Raw genomic sequence first — 20172 nt, forward strand, 5'->3', positions numbered from 1 at the left:
AGTTTCCCGGCTGTCAGAGAAGGGAATGGGAATCTCTCTCTTTTAAACTTTGTCTGAATGTTAAACTATTCAGACAAAGTTTCCCGCTGTTTCGAAGGAATTGTTGGCTATGATGTAACTGATTCATGATCAGTACATCATAGCCAACAATTCCGTATACAAAGTTCAAAAACTTGGGTGCAATCAGAACTGATTGCACCCAAGTTTTTGAACTTTCTCGAGGGAATGAAAGGGTAAGAGGTATACATTATGAATATATACCTCTTACCCTTCCATTCCCTCTCTGACAGCGGGAAACTTTGTCTGAATGTTAAACTATTCAGACAAAGTTTCCCGCTGTTTGCGAAGGAATTGTTGGCTATGATGTACTGATTCATGATCAGTACATCATAGCCAACAATTCCTTATACAAAGTTCAAAAACTTGGGTGCAATCAGAACTGATTGCACCCAAGTTTTTGAACTTTCTCGAGGGAATGAAAGGGTAAGAGGTATACATTATGAATATATACCTTCTTACCCTCTAATTCCCTCCCTGACAGCGGGAAACTTTGTCTGAATGTTAAACTATTCAGACAAAGTTTCCCGCTGTTTGCGAAGGAATTGTTGGCTATGATGTACTGATTCATGATCAGTACATCATAGCCAACAATTCCGTATACAAAGTTCAAAAACTTGGGTGCAATCAGTTCTGATTGCACCCAAGTTTTTGAACTTTCTCGAGGGGAATGAAAGGGTAAGAGGTATACATTATGAATATATACCTCTTACCCTTCCATTCCCTCTCTGACAGCGGGAAACTTTGTCTGAATGTTAAACTATTCAGACAAAGTTTCCCGCTGTTTGCGAAGGAATTGTTGGCTATGATGTACTGATTCATGATCAGTACATCATAGCCAACAATTCCGTATACAAAGTTCAATTTTCATATTTCATGTATGTAACTCTCTAAAACTATAAATCTGATTTTCATTTGGCAGATCCACTTCTTGTCTTTCCATTTTTTTGAATCAATTTATACAAATAAACTTATAAAACACAAAATTATTATTTTATAATATAATTCTTAGATAATACATCCGATATGTAAAGTGTCAAAAATGAAGTGAACCGAATTTTCATGCATTACACGTTTTTTGTTTTTGAAATTTTTTTTGGAATTTTTTTCAAGGAATTATCGCTGCAAATATCTTTCGTTTTGAGAGTTGTAGGATGTGGAATCAAAATCATAGGAAATTAGCTAAATTTAAATTGTTTGCCGCAAGTTTTCCATAAATTGAGACACTTTTACCTCATTTTTACCGCAGATGGAGGGGTTTAGCCGCAAATTGAGTACTTTATCCATAAATTGAATGGAGGTATGACCGCATTTTTTACCGCAACTCACTTTGCATAGAAAATATTCATTACGTATAAAATGGAAGGTCAATTTATTGTAGATAAAGAAATTGGTTCAGGTTCCAATAAAACAAACCCACCAGGATTTTGGATTGGTTTCGATGACGCTTTCTATGCAGTTGCTGGATATCAAATCCTTGCAAATGGTCGTATCGTATATTCTCAAGACAACGCAAGAGAAGAAGCATATATAACTTCAAACTCACAAACTACCGAACAAATAAAGAAAGTAGATGTTTTCTCAAAGACTCGACATGAAGATGTATGGAGTCATTCGGGAACATGCAGAACAGGACAAATTGTTAGTGGTCCAATTACAGCAGGAAAATCATTTGATTTTAAGCTTCGTTTAAGAATTCCTGTTAGAAGATTCCTTCCATTAGAAGCTATTCGATTTATTCCAGCTTTTGCAGGAAACATTCAGCTTAAAGTAAAGTTCAGTAGCGACGCCTTACAATGCACATCTATATCTGTAAATGATATCATTGCTTTCAATCCAACTCTTAAAGTTGCATTTGCTTCAGATTCAAATCCACCGACAAATAAATTTGTTCCATGGAATGAACCATTCACTATGATAACGAAGGCAGTAGAAGCTAGTGGAACAGTTACTATTACAACTGTAAACCAGCAACTATTTCGAACAAAGATGGATTTTAATGAATGTTTCATTCATCCAAAGTCATTCTCTTTAGACCCTAACATTTATACAGAACTTGTAGAACATTATACAAACGTGGCTTTATGTTTTCCTGTTAAAGTTATGGATTGGATTCCTATGGACGGTTCATTCTCAAAGAATACAGATAGTTCAAGTGCAACATTTACAGCAGCTTATACGCCTATTAATGTTAAAAGTATTTGGGCACTATTTAGAAAGAAAGACAACTATTATGTTAATTTTGAGAACCCTAAGTTTAAATATCTTCAGCTTTCCATGGGAGCTTATGGAAATATGCCTGCAGAACCTGAAAAATCATATGGACCTGTATTTTATGAAATGGTTGCGAACGCTTGCAATACAAACAATGATATGATAAGATTTAATGAAGATGTTATGAGGTCATTGGTGGATGATGGTAGTGTGGAACATAAATGGGATAGCTATGACAACACACATTTCTTATGTGGTTTTCCAACAGAAGTGGACTTTTGCTTCCAGCAAGGTCAAACATCTACTGCTCCAATAACATACAAATTGTCTGTTAAAGGACCTATTGAACTAGCAACTGAAAATGTACCAAAGCCACTTATTGGATTTATGAGGGATTGTTGCTTTGCCATTCAGGTGCGTGCTAATGGAATCCCAATTATCATAAGACAAATTACGGAAAGTGAACTCAAACAAAAAGTGACACAATGCATTTGCCAACCAAATAACTTTACAAAGCAAAAACTTAAATTACTTGTCAAGCTTACTATTCTTATTTTAACAATTAAAAAATTAAATTTTATTTTTTATTTAAAAAAATCATCTTATATCATCTGATATATATATATAACAGCATTAATATTTCAATGATTCACAAATCAACTTTTTCATTATTTTAAATTATTTTGTCTGAATGTTAAACTATTCGGACAAAGTTTCCCGCTGTTTGCGAAGGAATTGTTGGCTATGATGTACTGGTTCATGATCAGTACATCATAGCCAACAATTCCTTATACAAAGTTCAAAAACTTGGGTGCAATCAGAACTGATTGCACCCAAGTTTTTGAACTTTCTCGAGGGAATGAAAGGGTAAGAGGTATACATTATGAATATATACCTCTTACCCTTCCATTCCCTCTCTGACAGCGGGAAACTTTGTCTGAATGTTAAACTATTCAGACAAAGTTTCCCGCTGTTTGCGAAGGAATTGTTGGCTATGATGTACTGATTCATGATCAGTACATCATAGCCAACAATTCCTTATACAAAGTTCAAAAACTTGGGTGCAATCAGAACTGATTGCACCCAAGTTTTTGAACTTTCTCGAGGGAATGAAAGGTAAGAGATATCCATTTCCTTTCACCTTCGTTCTCAATAATTAACTTATAAATTTTTTAAAGCAAAAAAAGTCTGATTTTTTTTGACAAGTAAATATATAGGGAATTTATCCGACCAAATAACTGTCACTTTTTCAGTTCACCTCACTTTCCGTAACTCGTCTTACAACACAATAATAAGATTAGATGACTATAACTTAGCTACGGACGACGGTGAGGAATAAAGGATGAACGTTTATTTTTAAAGCTTATAAATGAGTTCTTCATCAAGCTCTCGTGAACCTTCACCATCTATGAAACAAACTTTACCAAACGATTATGGAGCACCTATTGAATATTTCTTACGAGCTGCACAATGGCAAAGAGCAGTCTCACCAAGGTTAGGTGTTCCACCAGCTCCTGTCAAAAATAGCATTTGGTCAAGTCCTTATATAAGATATGGTCTCCCACTAGGTTTGCTAGCTACAGCAGGAGCAGTTATGATGTTGAAAAGAAATAAAGCAAATGTTGTAAATAATACTGAAGTAGCTGAAGTTAAACAAACTCCAACACCTTCACCAAAACCAACGTCAAAACCAACGCCTTCACAAGCAAAACCTTCAATGACTCCTGAACCTATGGAAGTACAAACTCCTGTTCAAAAGTCAACTCCTAAACCGACTCCAACATTTAAACCAGAACCTACTCCTCAAATAAATCGTAAAACTCCTGCGTTTCCTTACTGAAAAAATAACGTTATTTTTATTTAATATTAAAATTTTTATTTGATTGAAATGACAAATAAAGTCACTGAAGCAATGAAACAAAAGTTTTTGGTAGAATACATTAAATCAGGAACTATTCCAGAAGGTTTTTACATTCATACTATGAAGGATGGTAGAGTTCAGTTTAGAAAGATAAAGCAACCATTAGATAAAGAAGGAATTTTGAGAAAGATTAAACTTCATGAGGACAACATTGCTAAACTTAGGAAGAAGTTAGAAGAGTTGGAGAAAGGAAGAGAGTTATAAAGCAATGAATTCAACAGGGTGAAAAAACAGGTGAAAAAACAAGTGAAAAAAGAGGTGAGATCTCACCACTTCACCTAAATTTATTTTTGTGCTATGTTTTCATACGTGTGAGGGTGGTGATATCATTAATTTTAAGTTTATTTTTATATAAATGACAGAACAAAAGCAACTCATACAAATCGAAAAATATAACAAACATACATTTAAACATTTATTCTTCCTTCCTGAGTATAACATGTTCTTTACACTTCATCCTAGACCAGTAGATTATACATTGACTGTGTATAAAGATTGTCATGGTAGTTTTATAAAAACTTATGATGATGAAGGTAAGTTAACAAGACTATGCATTTCAAAACTTGAGAAACTTTATGACTTCAAGTATGACTACAATAGAGTTAACATTGACGATGAAGATATAGAAGAAAATTTATGAGAACGTTTATTTTTTCATTAGTGAGTTCGTTAGTGAGGTGAAATGTTTGGTGGTTTTGTAAATATTTAAGGTTAAGTTAGTTTTTGCGTTTGATTTGTAAAATATACGTTAACGGTTTCGTAAAGTGTCAAATTCACATATCATGGGTAAGGAGGCGCGCAGTGCCGCCGTACCCAACTAACCCATACTAACTTTGTCGATACAATATAGTTCCATATCCTAAGTAGCACTTTAAAAGTAATTATCGATGAGAGTAACTTAGTCGGAAACTCTTAATAGAATATTTAAATTTCGCACCGATCAATAGTATTCGAGATTTACTAATAAGGATTTCTTAATTTTTTAAAAACAAAATCTTAAGTCTTTAAGGGTGCCCTATAGACGATAGACCACCCTCAGAAAAGCACTTTTAAGGCTATTATATTGAGAACTAGAATCTGGATAATCCATTCATTCGAGTTCTAATAAAATTAATTTTGTGATGTTTACATTATCGTTATAGGGCACCCTTAAAATAGGAGAAATTATAATCAATTTTTTTAAACAGTGAAAAATTGATATTCAATCCCAACAATAAACATTTATCGGTTAAAAAGAACGATACTATGAATGTTGTCCAAATATGAGAAATCCACAAGATTTTGAAATTCCAGGAGTAAGGGTAATTTTAGCTAAAAGTGACACACCCGTGAAGGGTGTGATTACCGATCGGTAATTTCGACAGTTTAGAATTTAAAATTTTTTATGGAACTGTTGCGAGTTTCATAAAGAATTTAAGGAATATAAGCAAAGATTTGAATCAAAATCTTAGACCTAAGCCGCTCGATTCGCTCGCGGCTTCCGCGAATTACAGATCAGCAAAGATTTGAATCAAAATCTTCGAACTAAGCCGATCGCTTCGCTCGCGGCTTTCTTTATTATTTTAAATTTGCATATTTCCATCAAAAGTTCATAAAGTAAAAAATTTCGTTTATTTTTACTAAGAAAAAAAAGGTTTTTGATAATAAATTTATTTTATTTCGAAAAAGTAACAATAATCGTAAAAGGGTATTGATAGGCTTGCTAAAGTAACTAATTTTAGCTGTCAAATACTTTTGTATTTTGAAGTAAATTAGTATAAATTTGATATTATTTTAACTCCCTTTGAAAACCTCAATTTTCCATACAGAGGGAACGGGAATAGCATCCAATATTCCCTGAGAATGGTTGCGCATTCTCAGTTCCCTCTATATTTCGAACGAAGCTCTCATCGGTCTTTTTTTTAATACTAAACGTTTTTTTTCTGTCACTTTTAGCTAAAATTTGGGTTTGCCGGAAGAAATATCCTTTTGATTTTTTTTTCAGATTGTTATGAAAAATCCTTCATTTAAATTAAAATCCATTTAAACTAATTAATCATTTAACGTATTAAAATTCCAAATAAACGAAATGCACATTTTCTGAAAAATTTAAAAAACAAATTTCAAATGTTGAAGACGCAATATTTGAATTTGTTTTTGTTTTTGATTTTTGAACTTTTCAAGAATCTTCTGAAAAATTGAATATTTTTCAACGCTTTTCATCCATTTATTTTTTAATTATGCCAAGATACATAAACAACTTGATAATTTACGAGAAATTTCGAATTAATTCATAGAATACTCGGCCATAATAAATTAATTGAATTCCAACAAAATTATACAATGTATATTAATGACCATTATTCAAGTATACGACTCAAAATTTTTCAATCATTTATTTTTGTAATTTTTTTAAACTTTGCTAATATTATGATAAATTTTTGGCTTCTTCAGAAAATTTTGTCCTATCAACTTTTTCATGAAAATTCAAACCTTATGAATTTATTGTATGCATGCGATCTGAGGAAGAATCGAGCAACAATCCAACCTTAGAAGTTGCATTCGAATCTCAAGAGATTAATTCTCCTTTTTTAATTGATCAAGTGTCATTGACTTTTGTTATAATCTTTTCTGGCTGTTTAATTGGGTTTATATTATTCAGATCAAATCATTCTTCAGAACGTTTCATCCATGCAACAAGTCATATCATTACTATACCTTGCATGTCGATCTAAATATTGATCATTTTTCAGATTTTCATCACTATGTAAAAATTTGGATTGCAGAAAAGCTAAATTCTAAGGCAAAAGGAATTTCACAAAGACCATTAAATTATACAGTAGATGTTACTGGCTTTAAAAAGAATTCCACTACCGGATTCTATCGAACACCCACATTAATGGATGAGTTCAAGTTCAGTGATAGCGATACATCCGATAGAGTATTCGTATCAAACGTATTAGTTAACTCAACATTCGATTTAGCTAATGTACACATGATTATAAACTCTGATTTCGAAAATATCAACGGATTATACGTTTATTGGCAGTATGTTACATCAGAAAAACCGGCATTTATTGTTGGGTTGAGACTATTAATCATTCTAACATCGGTTTATCTCACCCATAATTACATTATGGGTTTAGTTCCCGGTATTGAACTATTTACGCAAGGATCTACTATAGTTCTTGGAATATTATCATGTCTTGCATCTTTTCCATTTAATATGTTTTTCAATTCAAAAATTATGGATGTTCCTCAAGTATTCTTTGCAGCGATCATGGTTTCATTTTTCCGCTACGTAGTATTAACAGAGATACAGCTTGAGGCAGAATGCAAACAAACTCCTACAATGAAATACAACGTATTTTTTATCATTCTCTTTTCGATTTATTCAATCACTGAATTAGCTCTTACATTTTCTATAACATCGAAAAGTTTCATCCTTGTCAATATATTGAATGTTTTGAATTATATATATGTTGGAATTTCCGTATTTATAACAATAATGGCATTTCTTCGATATGATAATGGATACACTAGACGTCTTATCTTTATGTGCACTCTTGAACTGCTCTCTTTCCTTTTTTATATTTCTCTTCCATATGTAGTCGAGATGCCTCTACATCGCACATTGACATTTGGTGCAGCACACATATTTATGATATCGTACATGCTTGCTCTCCTTCAGATTTGTTATGAACCGCAATATAATTCTCAAGAAACTGATCAATCTTCACTTCTTTCTAAAGAGACATCTGCTGTTGACATAAACCTTCAGCCAGATTTAGAAGATGAGAATGAAACTCCATTAGAAAATTAATCACCTCTTAATTTACGGATATTAGAAATAAAGGCATTTGTTTTAGAGCATTTTATTAACTGAACCACATTTTTACTTGATGAATAAGTAAGGTTTTGAAAAATCATCAAAAAACTTTATCATTCTTCATTCTATATTAGAGATGCAGGTTTATCACATCACATAATGAAATAAAAAACATTTTCTATCAAAAATATTATGACTTCAATGTCAAGTTCTTCCATCAGAATAAAATTTGTTCAGTTTTAGTAATTTCACCCTTAGTATGTTGAACATCTTTATTAGTAATAGCTGCTGATTTGATAAATGTTTCTACATGTTGCAAAAATATCTTAATTTCAAGAAAAACAAGATTTGTTGTTTTTCAGGTTCATGACTTGTTTTATCATAAAACAGCAAATCCGAGTCGTCTCTATTAAGTTTAATAGTCTGATAATTTGGCGATTTCATTGGTTGCAACTCTTCCTCTTGAATTAACCTCAGCTAAACTTCTTTTTCATCCAAGGGAAGTATATAATGTTCTTTAAAAAAAGTTTGATTTTCATATTTTGTTAGTAGTATATGAGGACGGGTTGTGTGACTTTTTTTGTAATCGTAAGAATTCTCACATAATTGAATGATTTTTGAACATACTTCTGAATAGCAGATTTTAAAAATTTATGAATAATTTATAAAAAATTTTTATTCCTACAATTCCTATATTACCATTAATAAAAAGAATATATTTTTGCATAGATTCCAAATATGGTGTCAATTTTTTAAAAAAATTTTGAATTCAATGAGTTATATCAAAAATAAAATTCTTGAATAGAGTAAAAAAATTTAAATAATTTATTTAAATATTTTCTTCTGACATTTATGAATAATTTATTTTTTTAATTCGTAAGAAAATGAGTGGATCAAGATTCGTAACCGTCAATCAATTAATGGATGCTCTTTCACCAATTCTTGAAAATGTTAAACAAGTAGATGTTTATTTCGATGATTATATAGAAAGTTTATATTATAAAGGTAAACATAATATTAAACCCATTGCTTTTGCATTTGATAATAAATTAATTGAAAATGCAAAAATTTGGGAATTAATTCCAGATATTGAATTTATAACAAATATTAAGGATAAATGGTTCAAACGAATTCCAACCACAAAAGTTCTTTGTAAATTAATGATCAAAACTGAGGAAAAAGAATTTCATGAATTTACATATCATCCAAATAAAGTTTCAGAACTAGAAAATGAAAAACTTCAGAAAAAATTAAACGATAGACTTTCAAATGATCGTATTGAAAAAATAAATAAACTAGCAGAAGTTGCATTTAATAATGAAATATTTGATGAATATAACCTTGAACTCAGTGATGGACTTTAAGTCCTGGGCACTTTTGTGTCTTGGACTTTAAGTCCTGGGCACTTTGTGCCTTGGACTTTAAGGACCCGGGCTCAACGAGTCATGATTTATGAAATCAATTATTTGATTCATTCTTTCTTCAATAATTTCTATTCTTTTTGTTAAATCATCTATTTTCATTAATGAGGTGATTCTTGATTGAGGAATAGATTTCAAACTAATCACTCCTTTTATTTTTGAAATTTTGAATCCATCAACTTTAAACATTTTATTCAATTTACATGTTGTCAATTCTTCAAATAATTTTTTATTGTTAGCATAATAGTCATTAAATTCTTCAACAGATGAAAAAATTTTTATTTCAGTAATTGGTTTAACAACGTTTATTTTTTGTTGAACATCTTCACTTTCATTTATTTCTTCGTCCTCTGTTTCATTTATTTTTAAAATTGGTTTCATTTATCATTAAATAAAAATTAGAATATAAGTGATGAAATATATTTTTTAATTAATATTAAATCAGAAATGGCTGCAGGATTCTTTAAAAAGTTATGGGAAGGAATTAAGAAAGCTGCAAGTTGGGTTCATCAGAAAATAATAAAACCCATTGCAAACTTTTTGGCACCAGTAGCGAAAACGGCAGGAACTATCATAGGTGGAGTATTAGGTGCTAAAGCAGGTAATCCAGCGATGGGAGCACAAGCAGGTAACGCAGTTGGTGGAATTGCTGAAGGAATACTTAATAAAATAGGAGGAAAGTAGTGGAAAAATAAATATTATTTTTATCTCAATATCGGTTGTAGTCGACGATAAACTTTATCTCCTTTATTTAATACTTCCCTTACCGGAACATTAGGTGCTATTTGTTCTGCAACGTCACTAATTGCTTCTTTATTCTTAAATATCCAATTTGCTCCCTTCTTCATTGTTTCCCAAACTTTATGCGCTCCTCTTTTTACTTTATCCCATAACTTTTTAAAGAATCCTGCAGCCATAGTTGATTATTTCATTAAAATTAAAAATTCATTTTCATCTTTTAATTTTGATTTTTTTATTTCATCATAAATGACGACTAACTATTTAGTGCCAAACACTAAACCGATTAATGGAAATGTATTTCATTCATTCGAAAAGATAAATGAAATATTCGCAAAGAATGATGGTAGAAGATATTATAGAGAACTTGAAAGTTCATGCTATGACTCTGATACTCCATATTTTGATGATAAACAAACTCATTTAAGAATTACAAATCCGGCTCATGATGTGAACCAATTAGGTGACACATATATTAAACGCAAAGTTAAAGCAACTCTAGTTTCAAATAAAGCTTTCACATGTGATGCCGCTTTTAAATGCATGCGTTTATTCGTTGGTTACAAATCATCAAATCAAAGCTTTAACAATTAGAAGTAGAAACCGAAAGAGGTGATGCCGGTTATCTTCAGATGGATTGCGCCCGTGAATCTTTCGCATTTGCAACATATAAACCAAAATCAGAAAGGAAAGTTAAAAAGTTTGTTCATTCATTATATAACAATGTCCAAAAATATGATAACTCAGTATGTGGTAAATATATTGACCCTTCAGAAGTTTTCAAGAGAGCAAATGAAGAAGTTGATGTCACTTTTGATATGATTATTCCGGTAAATGATTTGTTAGCATTTCAGGCGTTCGATGATTATCCTAAATCATTTGGTGAAATCATTCTTAAATATTATGTTTTCAGGGATACTTTGGTATTTTGTCAGGTTGACCCGTTAAGAGTTGCTGATTTACAAAATTACGTTTATGAAAAGATAACTGATGAAAATTATGAAAAGATTATGAATCATGTTTATAAATACGATCGCAAATTCCAACAAATCGGACTTCCTGCAAAATTAATTACAAGCTTAGCCGCTACATCTGCTGACGCAACAGTTGAAGACGTTATTATTTCATGCACAAAGATGGAAGTTTTAGAGGATAAATGTATTACACCAGGATATGGTTTAATTGAAGAATCAGTTAAAGCAATACCACGTTTATTCAGTAAGGAAGATCCATTCATGATTCCAGCTCAACATATTGACGTTCGTTCACTAAATGGAGGTTGCATCACTCCTGAAGGTATCAGTTCTGATTTCTCATACGCTCTTCATAATGTTACAGATGTTGTGTTAACATTTCCGAAGAATGCAATGCAAAGAACAGTTTTAGAAAATCCAATGCTTCGAGGTCTCCAGGTCACTATAGATTCCAGAAACTTCCCCGATCAAGCGATGACCACAGTGGGCGACATATTCTTTACACGTATGCTTCAAGCTTCCGATTTAGATGGAGTGAATGAATGCACAGAAGAATACGAGGACTCATTAACTAGACCACTAAATGATGATAATGGCACGCCATTAGCTAGAACATGGAAAGACCAAACTTCATTCTTATGCACTATTCCAGTTCAACGTGATGGAGCGGGTATATTCTTTGATGGATTAGAAACTTTCAACTCACAAGTTACAGTACAAGTGAAAGCTTATCCAATCATTCAGGGTGAAAATGACACTTACTGTTCAAAGGTGACAAATCCTCCTCAGGTTTGGTTTACTAGGACTACATATTGGACATGGACACCGGATGAAGGTTTGAAATATCATCCAACAGGTACACCACCACAGTATAGAAGTTCATATGATGAAATATTGATGAATAGAAATGTTTAAAATTATAAATTTATTTTTGATTAAATGGATTTAAATTCATATTATGAAGAATTAGCAGGAGTATATAATACATACGTAGATGATATGATTAATGAAGCATTGAGTGATAATAGAAATGCTCTATCTAAGGAAAAATTAATGAAAATTCCATATTCTGAATGTTACTTAAATTCAATCACTGCAGCAATTGGTAAACAAAATAAAGGTAAAACATTAACGATATTAAAACAAATTATCATTATTGCTAACACTTCACCTTATTCTCATGTGTTAATTTATATCAACCGTTCAGGTTCACCTTCAGATGATACATTTGAATCATTAAAGCATTTAATAAAAATTCCAATTATTTATTTATCACAAGAAGAAGCAGAAGATTATTTAAAAAACTTTTTAATGTATAAAGAGTTATATAATACAATCAAGAAGCAAGGATTAGAGGATAAAATTATTGATAAACAAAGGGATGAATTATTTGAAACACTTTCTATTTCAAATTTTGATAAAGAATTTTTGCATTCACTAATTTTTCTAGATGATGCCGTGAAATCAAAACTAATAACTAATGAGAAATCATATTTTAATCAATTATTAACTCAATGTCGACACATTCAGTGTTCATTCTTTATGGCTGTTCAATACTTTAAAGCATTAAGCACAAACATTAAATCAAACCTGTCCACCCTTTTCATTTTCAGTGGTTTTAGTCGTCAACAGTTGAACGTTATGCTTTATCAAGTGAATTTACCAATGAGCATTAATGAACTTTACACACAATATCAACAATTAGGAGAACATGGAAAAATAATAGTTGATTTAAATAAAGGTTCCATTAAATTCGAATAACTTTTTTATAATTAATTTTTATTTTTTATTTATAATTAAACATGACAGAAATTGCAAATCTTCTACAGGTTCCATTAAAACAAGGAACAAACAAAAAGGGTGCATATAATAGAACTATGAAAGTTCCAGACGGAATGAAAGAATTAGTCCACATTGTTGCCGGTCTTCAAAAGGATGTTAAACAAATGAGAAACGTTTTAACATTACCAGAAGCTCAAGCATATGCCAAACGTCATGGACCAAATTGGGAAGCACATGAAGCAGACATTACAGGACCAAATGGAAAGCCTGATGGAATAAATGAAGTCTTTGTTACTGATGGTCAAGGAAATATTAAAGTCATAAATGGGTATAAATTAACAATGACGGATTATCCTAAACGTAAAGCATATAATGAACGTTATCCTATGCAATTTGATGAAAATGGAAAAGCTGTTAAACAACATATCGGAGACAGTAAAGATGGACCAATTCTTTCATACCGTCATAATCCATATTCTTATTTCAATGAAGAATTAAACGCTATTGAAGAGGGACCGGATGGATTACCACGATATGTTAATCAGTTTGATGGTCAATATGCAAATTTGAGACCTGAAATTCCAGCTAAGAAATTCTTTAAAGTTGCTTTATTCGATCCAGTGTTCAATGAACAGAAAGAAGCAATGAAAGCAGAATTTAAACCAATTCAAGTGGCAAGAATTTCTTCATCTTCACTTTCAGAAGCGTTCAAGGAATTGATAAAGAAACCACTTTATTCTCAACAAGGTTATAACTTTGATTTAATTAAAGAAAGTGATAGACGTAAATTAGAAAAATCGGATGGTTTTAAGAATGCATGTAATGAAATGATTAAAGATATTGTAAATGATAAAATAAGACTGGAAGAAACTCAAACCATTATCAATAACATAATTGGTGCAGTTACAAAGAAAGTATAAGCAAACAAGGATGAACCTTGGGATATTACCGTAACAACTAAATAAAACTTTAAATATATTTTTCTTTTTTTTATTCAATTATAAATGAGAAGACGTTTCACAAGTCAAAAGAACACAAACGCAAAAGCAGAGATTACGGTTGGTTATAATGTAAATGATGATAAATCACGAATTATTCAAAATGTTAAAGTTAATGTTAGTCCTGAATTAACAAGGTCAGCAACTCAACCAAATTTATTAACTCGTGACTTACCGAAAAAGAGGAGGAGCAAAATAAAGAAGATGGAGACCCAATCATTTTAGCTGAACCAGGTAAAGAACCTGTTGAAATTCCCACTTATCCAACATACCCAGCACCACTTGATAACCCATATAAAATAGACATTAATTCTGAATTAATGAAAATATATCGCGATATCATAACTGATAATTATGATTCAATAATAAATTTAATTGACCAATCCGGTTTAATTATTTTACCTTATGAATCATTAATTCACATTATCGCCATTCTTTGTGATGTTCAAGATTCAGACGTGAAGATTCAATTTTTCATAGATGATGAGGTTTCATGCTGCGGAACAGTTGCAAAAATAAATCCTATAAAGGATATTAGCACAATTAAGATATCAAAGAACGGAACAACAACTGAACTTCATTTAACATATAATGATATTTATAATAAAATAGTTGATGAATATAAAATATCACTTGAAAAATTCTTTGTTAAGGCTATTTAATATTCAAGCATTAACATTATCGAATAATAATCCTTTGAATCATAATCGATAATAATTGACCTTTCACCAGTTTCTATCGTTTGTTTTATTTCTTTTTGTTCCCCACTATCGGATCAGTCATTGTAATTGTTTTTGTTATAGTATCTGCTTTATCTTTAACTTCAATCTTTTTTCCATCGGGATATTTAAACCAAAATTCCAAAAATTCGATATTGTCAATCTGTTCATATTTTAATCTATCAATTACATTTTTAATACCATCTGAAAATCTTATGAAATGGTCATTATATGGGTTTGATTGAACTAAATTTGAATGAAGTGAAATATAACCTGATGATGAATATGACATCGACTCATATTTTCTGAAAACACTAAAATTTATAACATGAATGAATTTCTTATTCGTTGAATTTATGAATTCTTGAGGTAATCTTATTCTAGTTTTATTTATCACTGGAAAATAACGCTTTACCATATTTTTAATCGTAATAAAAAATGTCAATTATCAATATTATTTCGAATAATACTGTGAATTAAATTTAACAGTTAGTGGAATTTATAATGTTACTCTCGTTTCTGTGAGTGGTAAATTTAATCCCATTCTTTTAGACCCTTCAGATTATATATCATTTATTAAAGATGACCATGAAAAAACGTATGATATGTATATAAATAATGTGATAGTGAAATGGGATATTAACACAATTTTAAGTTATTTAAATGAATCATTTATCGTATGGTATGAAGAAAATTTTAAATCAAAACCGATAAACTTTTTGAACTTGATGAAATAAATAACCTTATTAAATTTCCGCTGAAAATTAAATTTTGTACTCCTCGTCTTCGTTCATTGTTGGGGATATTAAATTTTGAAAAAGATGTTGGGGATGTTTTGTATTCTGACACTGGTTCCAATTTCATTTTAATCAAATGTGATAAAGTTAATACCCCAATGAGATTTTCACATCAAACATTAGACCCTAACTCTTACCCATCAATACAAAACATTTTATCCATCAACTTAAACATATTTTCTTTATCATATCCATTTCAATTATCCGGGAATTCATTTATTCTTCATTCAAAAGATTTATCAAATATTAAATTTAGAATAACTGACCTATTTGATTGTGATTTAGAATTCATGAATGAAATATTATGGCAATTTCAAATAGAAAAAATAGCTGATGAGATAACGGATTAAATATTTATTTTTAAATCGTAATAAATGATTAAACAACAGCAACCACAGACCATTACATACGCCACATATGCATATAATTCAAAGACGGCAGAACAAACGCAAAGGTTGAAATATGGAGATTTGGAGATAGTATTGAAAAATGACCATTTTGAATTCGTTTGCAAAGGTGGTGCGGTGATATCAAATATAAAAGAAATTTTATTTATGAATTCAAAAATTAAAGGTATAACGGATGATATAACATCAATTCCACCAGAAGAACAGAGATATTACGCATTAAATGCATTTCCTAAAGTTTTGAAGATTGGAAGATTTAATTTAAATGAGGAATTCATAAAAGGTTTCCTAAATGACATAATGAAGAAGGCAGATAAAACATATGTTAACGATGAGTTAGCATATGTGGCTAGTGCGTTAGTGAAGAAGGCAGATAAGGAATATGTGGATGAAAAAGATAATGAAATTATAGAAAGGGTTGAATGGTATCATGAACGGACATCAAAGATTTTAAAAACTAAAGCTGATACAGGATGGGTTTCAGGATGTTTAGACCTTAAAGCAGATAAAACTTATGTTAACGATGAGTTAAATAAGAAGGCAGATAAGGAATACGTTGATACTGAGTTAGCAAAGAAAGCTGATATATCATTTGTTAATGAAGAAATAAAACAATCGGAGGTCTATTTTACCCCACCATTTTTAAATTTTATGAAATCATCAGATAAAACATTTGAAGATATTGAATGGTTATGTTTCGATGGAGTGACCATGTATTTATTTTATACAGGCGGAGTGCTTTATTATTTTAAAACAAATGATTTTAAAAACTATGAATCATTTACTCCATCCGTTTTGAATCCTGATACACGAGAGCCAATCATTAATCCAAGAATTTTTTATGTTGAATATAATAACGGCAAATTTATGGGAATGATAACGGTTGGAGATGATTTTTGCCCTTGTTATTCATTCGATTGTATCCAATGGTTCAAATGTAATTTAAATCAAGATGTTAAATTTAAATATCCAAATAATCCTATTAGATGTGTTAATAATAAATGGGTACTAATTTATGAAGTCAATCAAATTTTCATTAGTGAGGATGGGATAAATTATTATATGTTTAGTATGATGTCATCAGATTTGAAAATTGATTATACAAGTAAATGGTATTACATTAACAACATGTGTTTTATCCTACAAAATGATAAAATTTATAGATCATATTCAATACCATTTGGTCGTTTTGAACAAATTTTTCAAGCTGATGGAGACATTGAAGCTTTATGTTATGCTTCAAATGTTTGTGTTCTTGTTTCAGGTAGTATGTTGTATTCATATCCTGTAAGTTATAACAGACATATTTATTTATCACAAGATTTTTCACAGGATCCAGAGAAAACACCAAATTGGGAATTGGTTTATTCATTCACTCCAAAATTTACTCGAAATTATAGATTTACAAATTTGTTTTATATTGATGGGTATTTCATTGCTTTTGGATGTGGTGATTTAGTAAATATCAGTAGTGATGGAAAAAATTGGTCTGAAATCACAAAATTTCAAGATGTTAAAAAAGCAATTTTCAAAAATAATATGTTAATATTGATGACAATACCAATTTTAACTTCTTACACGATTTCAATATTATATAATAAATTCAATATTCATAATGGATTAAATAAGAAAGCGATAAGGAATGGGTTAATACTGAGTTAAAGAAGAAAGCAGATAAGGAATGGGTTAATACTGAGTTAAAGAAGAAAGCAGATAAGGAATGGGTTAATACTGAGTTAAAGAAGAAAGCAGATAAGGAATGGGTTAATACTGAGTTAAATACAATGTTTGAAATGATTTACCCCATTGGTTCAATATATACATCAATGAATTCAACAAATCCATCAACATTATTTGGATTTGGTACATGGCAGCAGATAACCGATCGTTTTTTATATTGTACAAACTCATCAAAACAAACCGGTGGAAGTAAAACAATTATGGGCGAAAATTTACCTGCTCACAGTCATTACGTTAATTTAAACACAACCGAAGCAGGATGGCATAAGCATAGATATTGGGATTGGTCAGGAATGACAAAAGGTAAAGGATATGATGTTAAAGATGACGTTAAATTTGCTATTAATTGTTACTGGAACGATACACAGGGTTCAGGTAATCATACACATAATGTTTCAGGATATACACAAACGACGGGACAGAGTAAAGATTACATGCCGCCTTATATGACAGTTTATGCATGGTTTCGCACGGATTGAAAGTCCTGAGCTCCAATTCAGCATACCTCATTAATGAAATTACAGAATTTTTGAATAAATGAGGGGGGGTCACCATGTGTCACCAGGTCATTTAACTTCTTTAAAAAATGAGACGACATGACATTGTGTCAACAACACAGGAGGAAGGCAATAATGACTTATTTTTGAAGAACTGAAGGTGTCACCAGGTCACCATGTGTCACCAGGTCATTTAACTTCTTTAAAAAATAGTGACAACATGACATTTTGACAACAACACGAGAGGAAGGCAATAATGACTTATTTTTGAAGAACTGAAGGTGTCACCAGGTTGTCATGTTGACGACATGACATTGTGTCAACAACACAGGAGGAAGGCAATAATGACTTATTTTTGAAGAACTGAAGGTGTCACCAGGTCACCATGTGTCACCAGGTCATTTAACTTCTCTGAAAAAATGTGACAACATGACATTTTGACAACAACACGAGAGGAAGGCAATAATGACTTATTTTTGAAGAACTGAAGGTGTCACCAGGTTGTCATGTTGACGACATGACATTGTGTCAACAACACAGAGGAAGGCAATAATGACTTATTTTTGAAGAACTGAAGGTGTCACCAGGTCACCATGTGTCACCAGGTCATTTAACTTCTCTGAAAAATGTGACAACATGACATTTTGACAACAACACGAGAGGAAGGCAATAATGACTTATTTTTGAAGAACTGAAGGTGTCACCAGGTTGTCATGTTGACGACATGACATTGTGTCAACAACACAGGAGGAAGGCAATAATGACTTATTTTTGAAGAACTGAAGGTGTCACCAGGTCACCATGTGTCACCAGGTCATTTAACTTCTTTAAAAAATAGTGACAACATGACATTTTGACAACAGTGACGGAAATATGATGCAGCCCAAAAATAAGGTTAGTTTTAAAATTATTTTTATTTTTTTATTCCTATATAAATGACAGCAACAAACAACAACAACAACTTTATCGTTTCTGATGAAAAAGTTATTGATTCATTAGTTGAGGAATTAGTTGTGGCAGAAACTAAAACCCTCAACGAAAGAATTAATGAAAACAAGATTGATTTACATAACTACCTCAAATATGATGGAGGAAGAGGAAGGAAAACTGGTACAGCTTTATTAGTAAATAAAATTTCGAATTTAACGATTATAGATGTTGATATCAATAAATCATACAATGATGAACTTAAAGAAACAGTTAGAAAAGACATTTTATCAAAACTTTCGGATAAAGATGTTATCGTTAAAACCGCTTCAGGAGGTCTTCACATTTATTGCAACACTAATTTCTTCTATTCAACCTCGAACAGAATGATTAAATGTTATTCCTGCAATGATTATGATATTGACATAATGACTTCTATGGATGATTCAAAACGTTCTTTAGTGGTTATGGCTGATTCAAGAGTTCGCAAGAATGCAACAGAACCAATCAATACATACTCATTCATTCGTGGAAGTTATGATTCAACATTAACTAGAACAGTGAATGATATATTAAATGATTTGAATATTAAGGTAAGAGTTGAACAGAAGAATGAAGAAATAAAGAATATAATGAATGAAAACAAAGATGTAAACATTGACGATAAACTTGCCCAGAGCATAGTTGATGGCATCTGTGATTTTGAAGTACATAATGATGGTGGAAACATGAATTTAGAAAAAGAAGTTACATTATTCACACTGTTTCAAGCTATTAATTCGTTACCTAATCATTTAATTAATGAAGCCTACGATAACGTTTATAACTTCTGCAGTTTAACAGAAAATGCAAAAAGTAATTTTGAAAAAGCACGTGATAGATATGCATATTTAATGACTTCTCCATTTGTTTTGGTGAAGATTCTAAAACTTTATCAAAAGGAATATTATGATGAATATGTTTTGCCTTTATTACGTAAGCCAAAAATAACATTTGATATAAAACTTGATGACTCGTTTTTGATAACAGATATTAGACGCAAGGCTGAAAATCATCAGTATAAAAACAGTTCTGAAGTAATTGAGGATTTATCACGTGTAATCCGTTTTGTAAGATTGTGTGGAAACAAATATTTCATTCAAAAGGACTATAATATCCAACGACAAAATGAA

General features: G+C 31.0%; 7 protein-coding genes and 1 pseudogene across 8 annotated transcripts, besides 7 other annotated features; all 8 read left to right on the forward strand.

Annotated features, from left to right (window-relative positions):
- Window positions 1-5026: part of a mobile genetic element that runs on past the window's edge.
- Window positions 45-921: a mobile genetic element.
- TVAGG3_0869790 (uncharacterized protein) lies at window positions 1417-2499 on the forward strand (the record flags this gene model as incomplete). Its single annotated transcript, XM_051249971.1, has 1 exon — window positions 1417-2499. A coding segment is annotated over one exon (1083 nt), but the record flags the coding sequence as incomplete, so codon positions are not given.
- Window positions 2954-3403: a mobile genetic element.
- Window positions 3559-3750: a mobile genetic element.
- Window positions 4160-4396, forward strand: TVAGG3_0869820 (uncharacterized protein; the record flags this gene model as incomplete). The annotated part of the gene is made up of 1 exon (XM_001326556.1): window positions 4160-4396. The coding sequence occupies one exon, from the start codon at window positions 4160-4162 to the stop codon at window positions 4394-4396; it is 237 nt and encodes a 78-aa protein (XP_001326591.1).
- A 174-nt stretch (window positions 5027-5200) lies between the features above and the next one.
- Window positions 5201-5340: a mobile genetic element.
- A 145-nt stretch (window positions 5341-5485) lies between these two features.
- Window positions 5486-6145: a mobile genetic element.
- A 526-nt stretch (window positions 6146-6671) lies between these two features.
- TVAGG3_0869850 (uncharacterized protein) lies at window positions 6672-8214 on the forward strand (the record flags this gene model as incomplete). Its single annotated transcript, XM_051249972.1, has 1 exon — window positions 7071-7994. The coding sequence occupies one exon, from the start codon at window positions 7071-7073 to the stop codon at window positions 7992-7994; it is 924 nt and encodes a 307-aa protein (XP_051085447.1).
- Window positions 8215-9868: 1654 nt separating this feature from the next.
- On the forward strand, window positions 9869-10105 carry TVAGG3_0869860 (N-acetylmuramoyl-l-alanine amidase family; the record flags this gene model as incomplete). The annotated part of the gene is made up of 1 exon (XM_051249973.1): window positions 9869-10105. One exon carries the CDS (start codon window positions 9869-9871, stop codon window positions 10103-10105), a length of 237 nt encoding a protein of 78 aa, XP_051085448.1.
- Window positions 10106-11472: 1367 nt separating this feature from the next.
- Window positions 11473-20172: part of a mobile genetic element that runs on past the window's edge.
- On the forward strand, window positions 12936-13835 carry TVAGG3_0869880 (uncharacterized protein; the record flags this gene model as incomplete). Its single annotated transcript, XM_051249974.1, has 1 exon — window positions 12936-13835. The coding sequence occupies one exon, from the start codon at window positions 12936-12938 to the stop codon at window positions 13833-13835; it is 900 nt and encodes a 299-aa protein (XP_051085449.1).
- TVAGG3_0869890 (uncharacterized protein) lies at window positions 15984-16571 on the forward strand (the record flags this gene model as incomplete). Its single annotated transcript, XM_051249975.1, has 1 exon — window positions 15984-16571. A coding segment is annotated over one exon (588 nt), but the record flags the coding sequence as incomplete, so codon positions are not given.
- Window positions 16908-18055, forward strand: TVAGG3_0869900 (annotated as a pseudogene). The gene has a single exon. A coding segment is annotated over exon 1 (1148 nt).
- Window positions 19009-19873, forward strand: TVAGG3_0869910 (Prim-pol domain family; the record flags this gene model as incomplete). Its single annotated transcript, XM_051249976.1, has 1 exon — window positions 19009-19873. A coding segment is annotated over one exon (865 nt), but the record flags the coding sequence as incomplete, so codon positions are not given.

The sequence above is a fragment of the Trichomonas vaginalis genome, chromosome VI, assembly GCF_026262505.1.
Source record: "Trichomonas vaginalis G3 chromosome VI, whole genome shotgun sequence".
In the NCBI taxonomy this organism is placed as follows: domain Eukaryota; phylum Parabasalia; order Trichomonadida; family Trichomonadidae; genus Trichomonas; species Trichomonas vaginalis.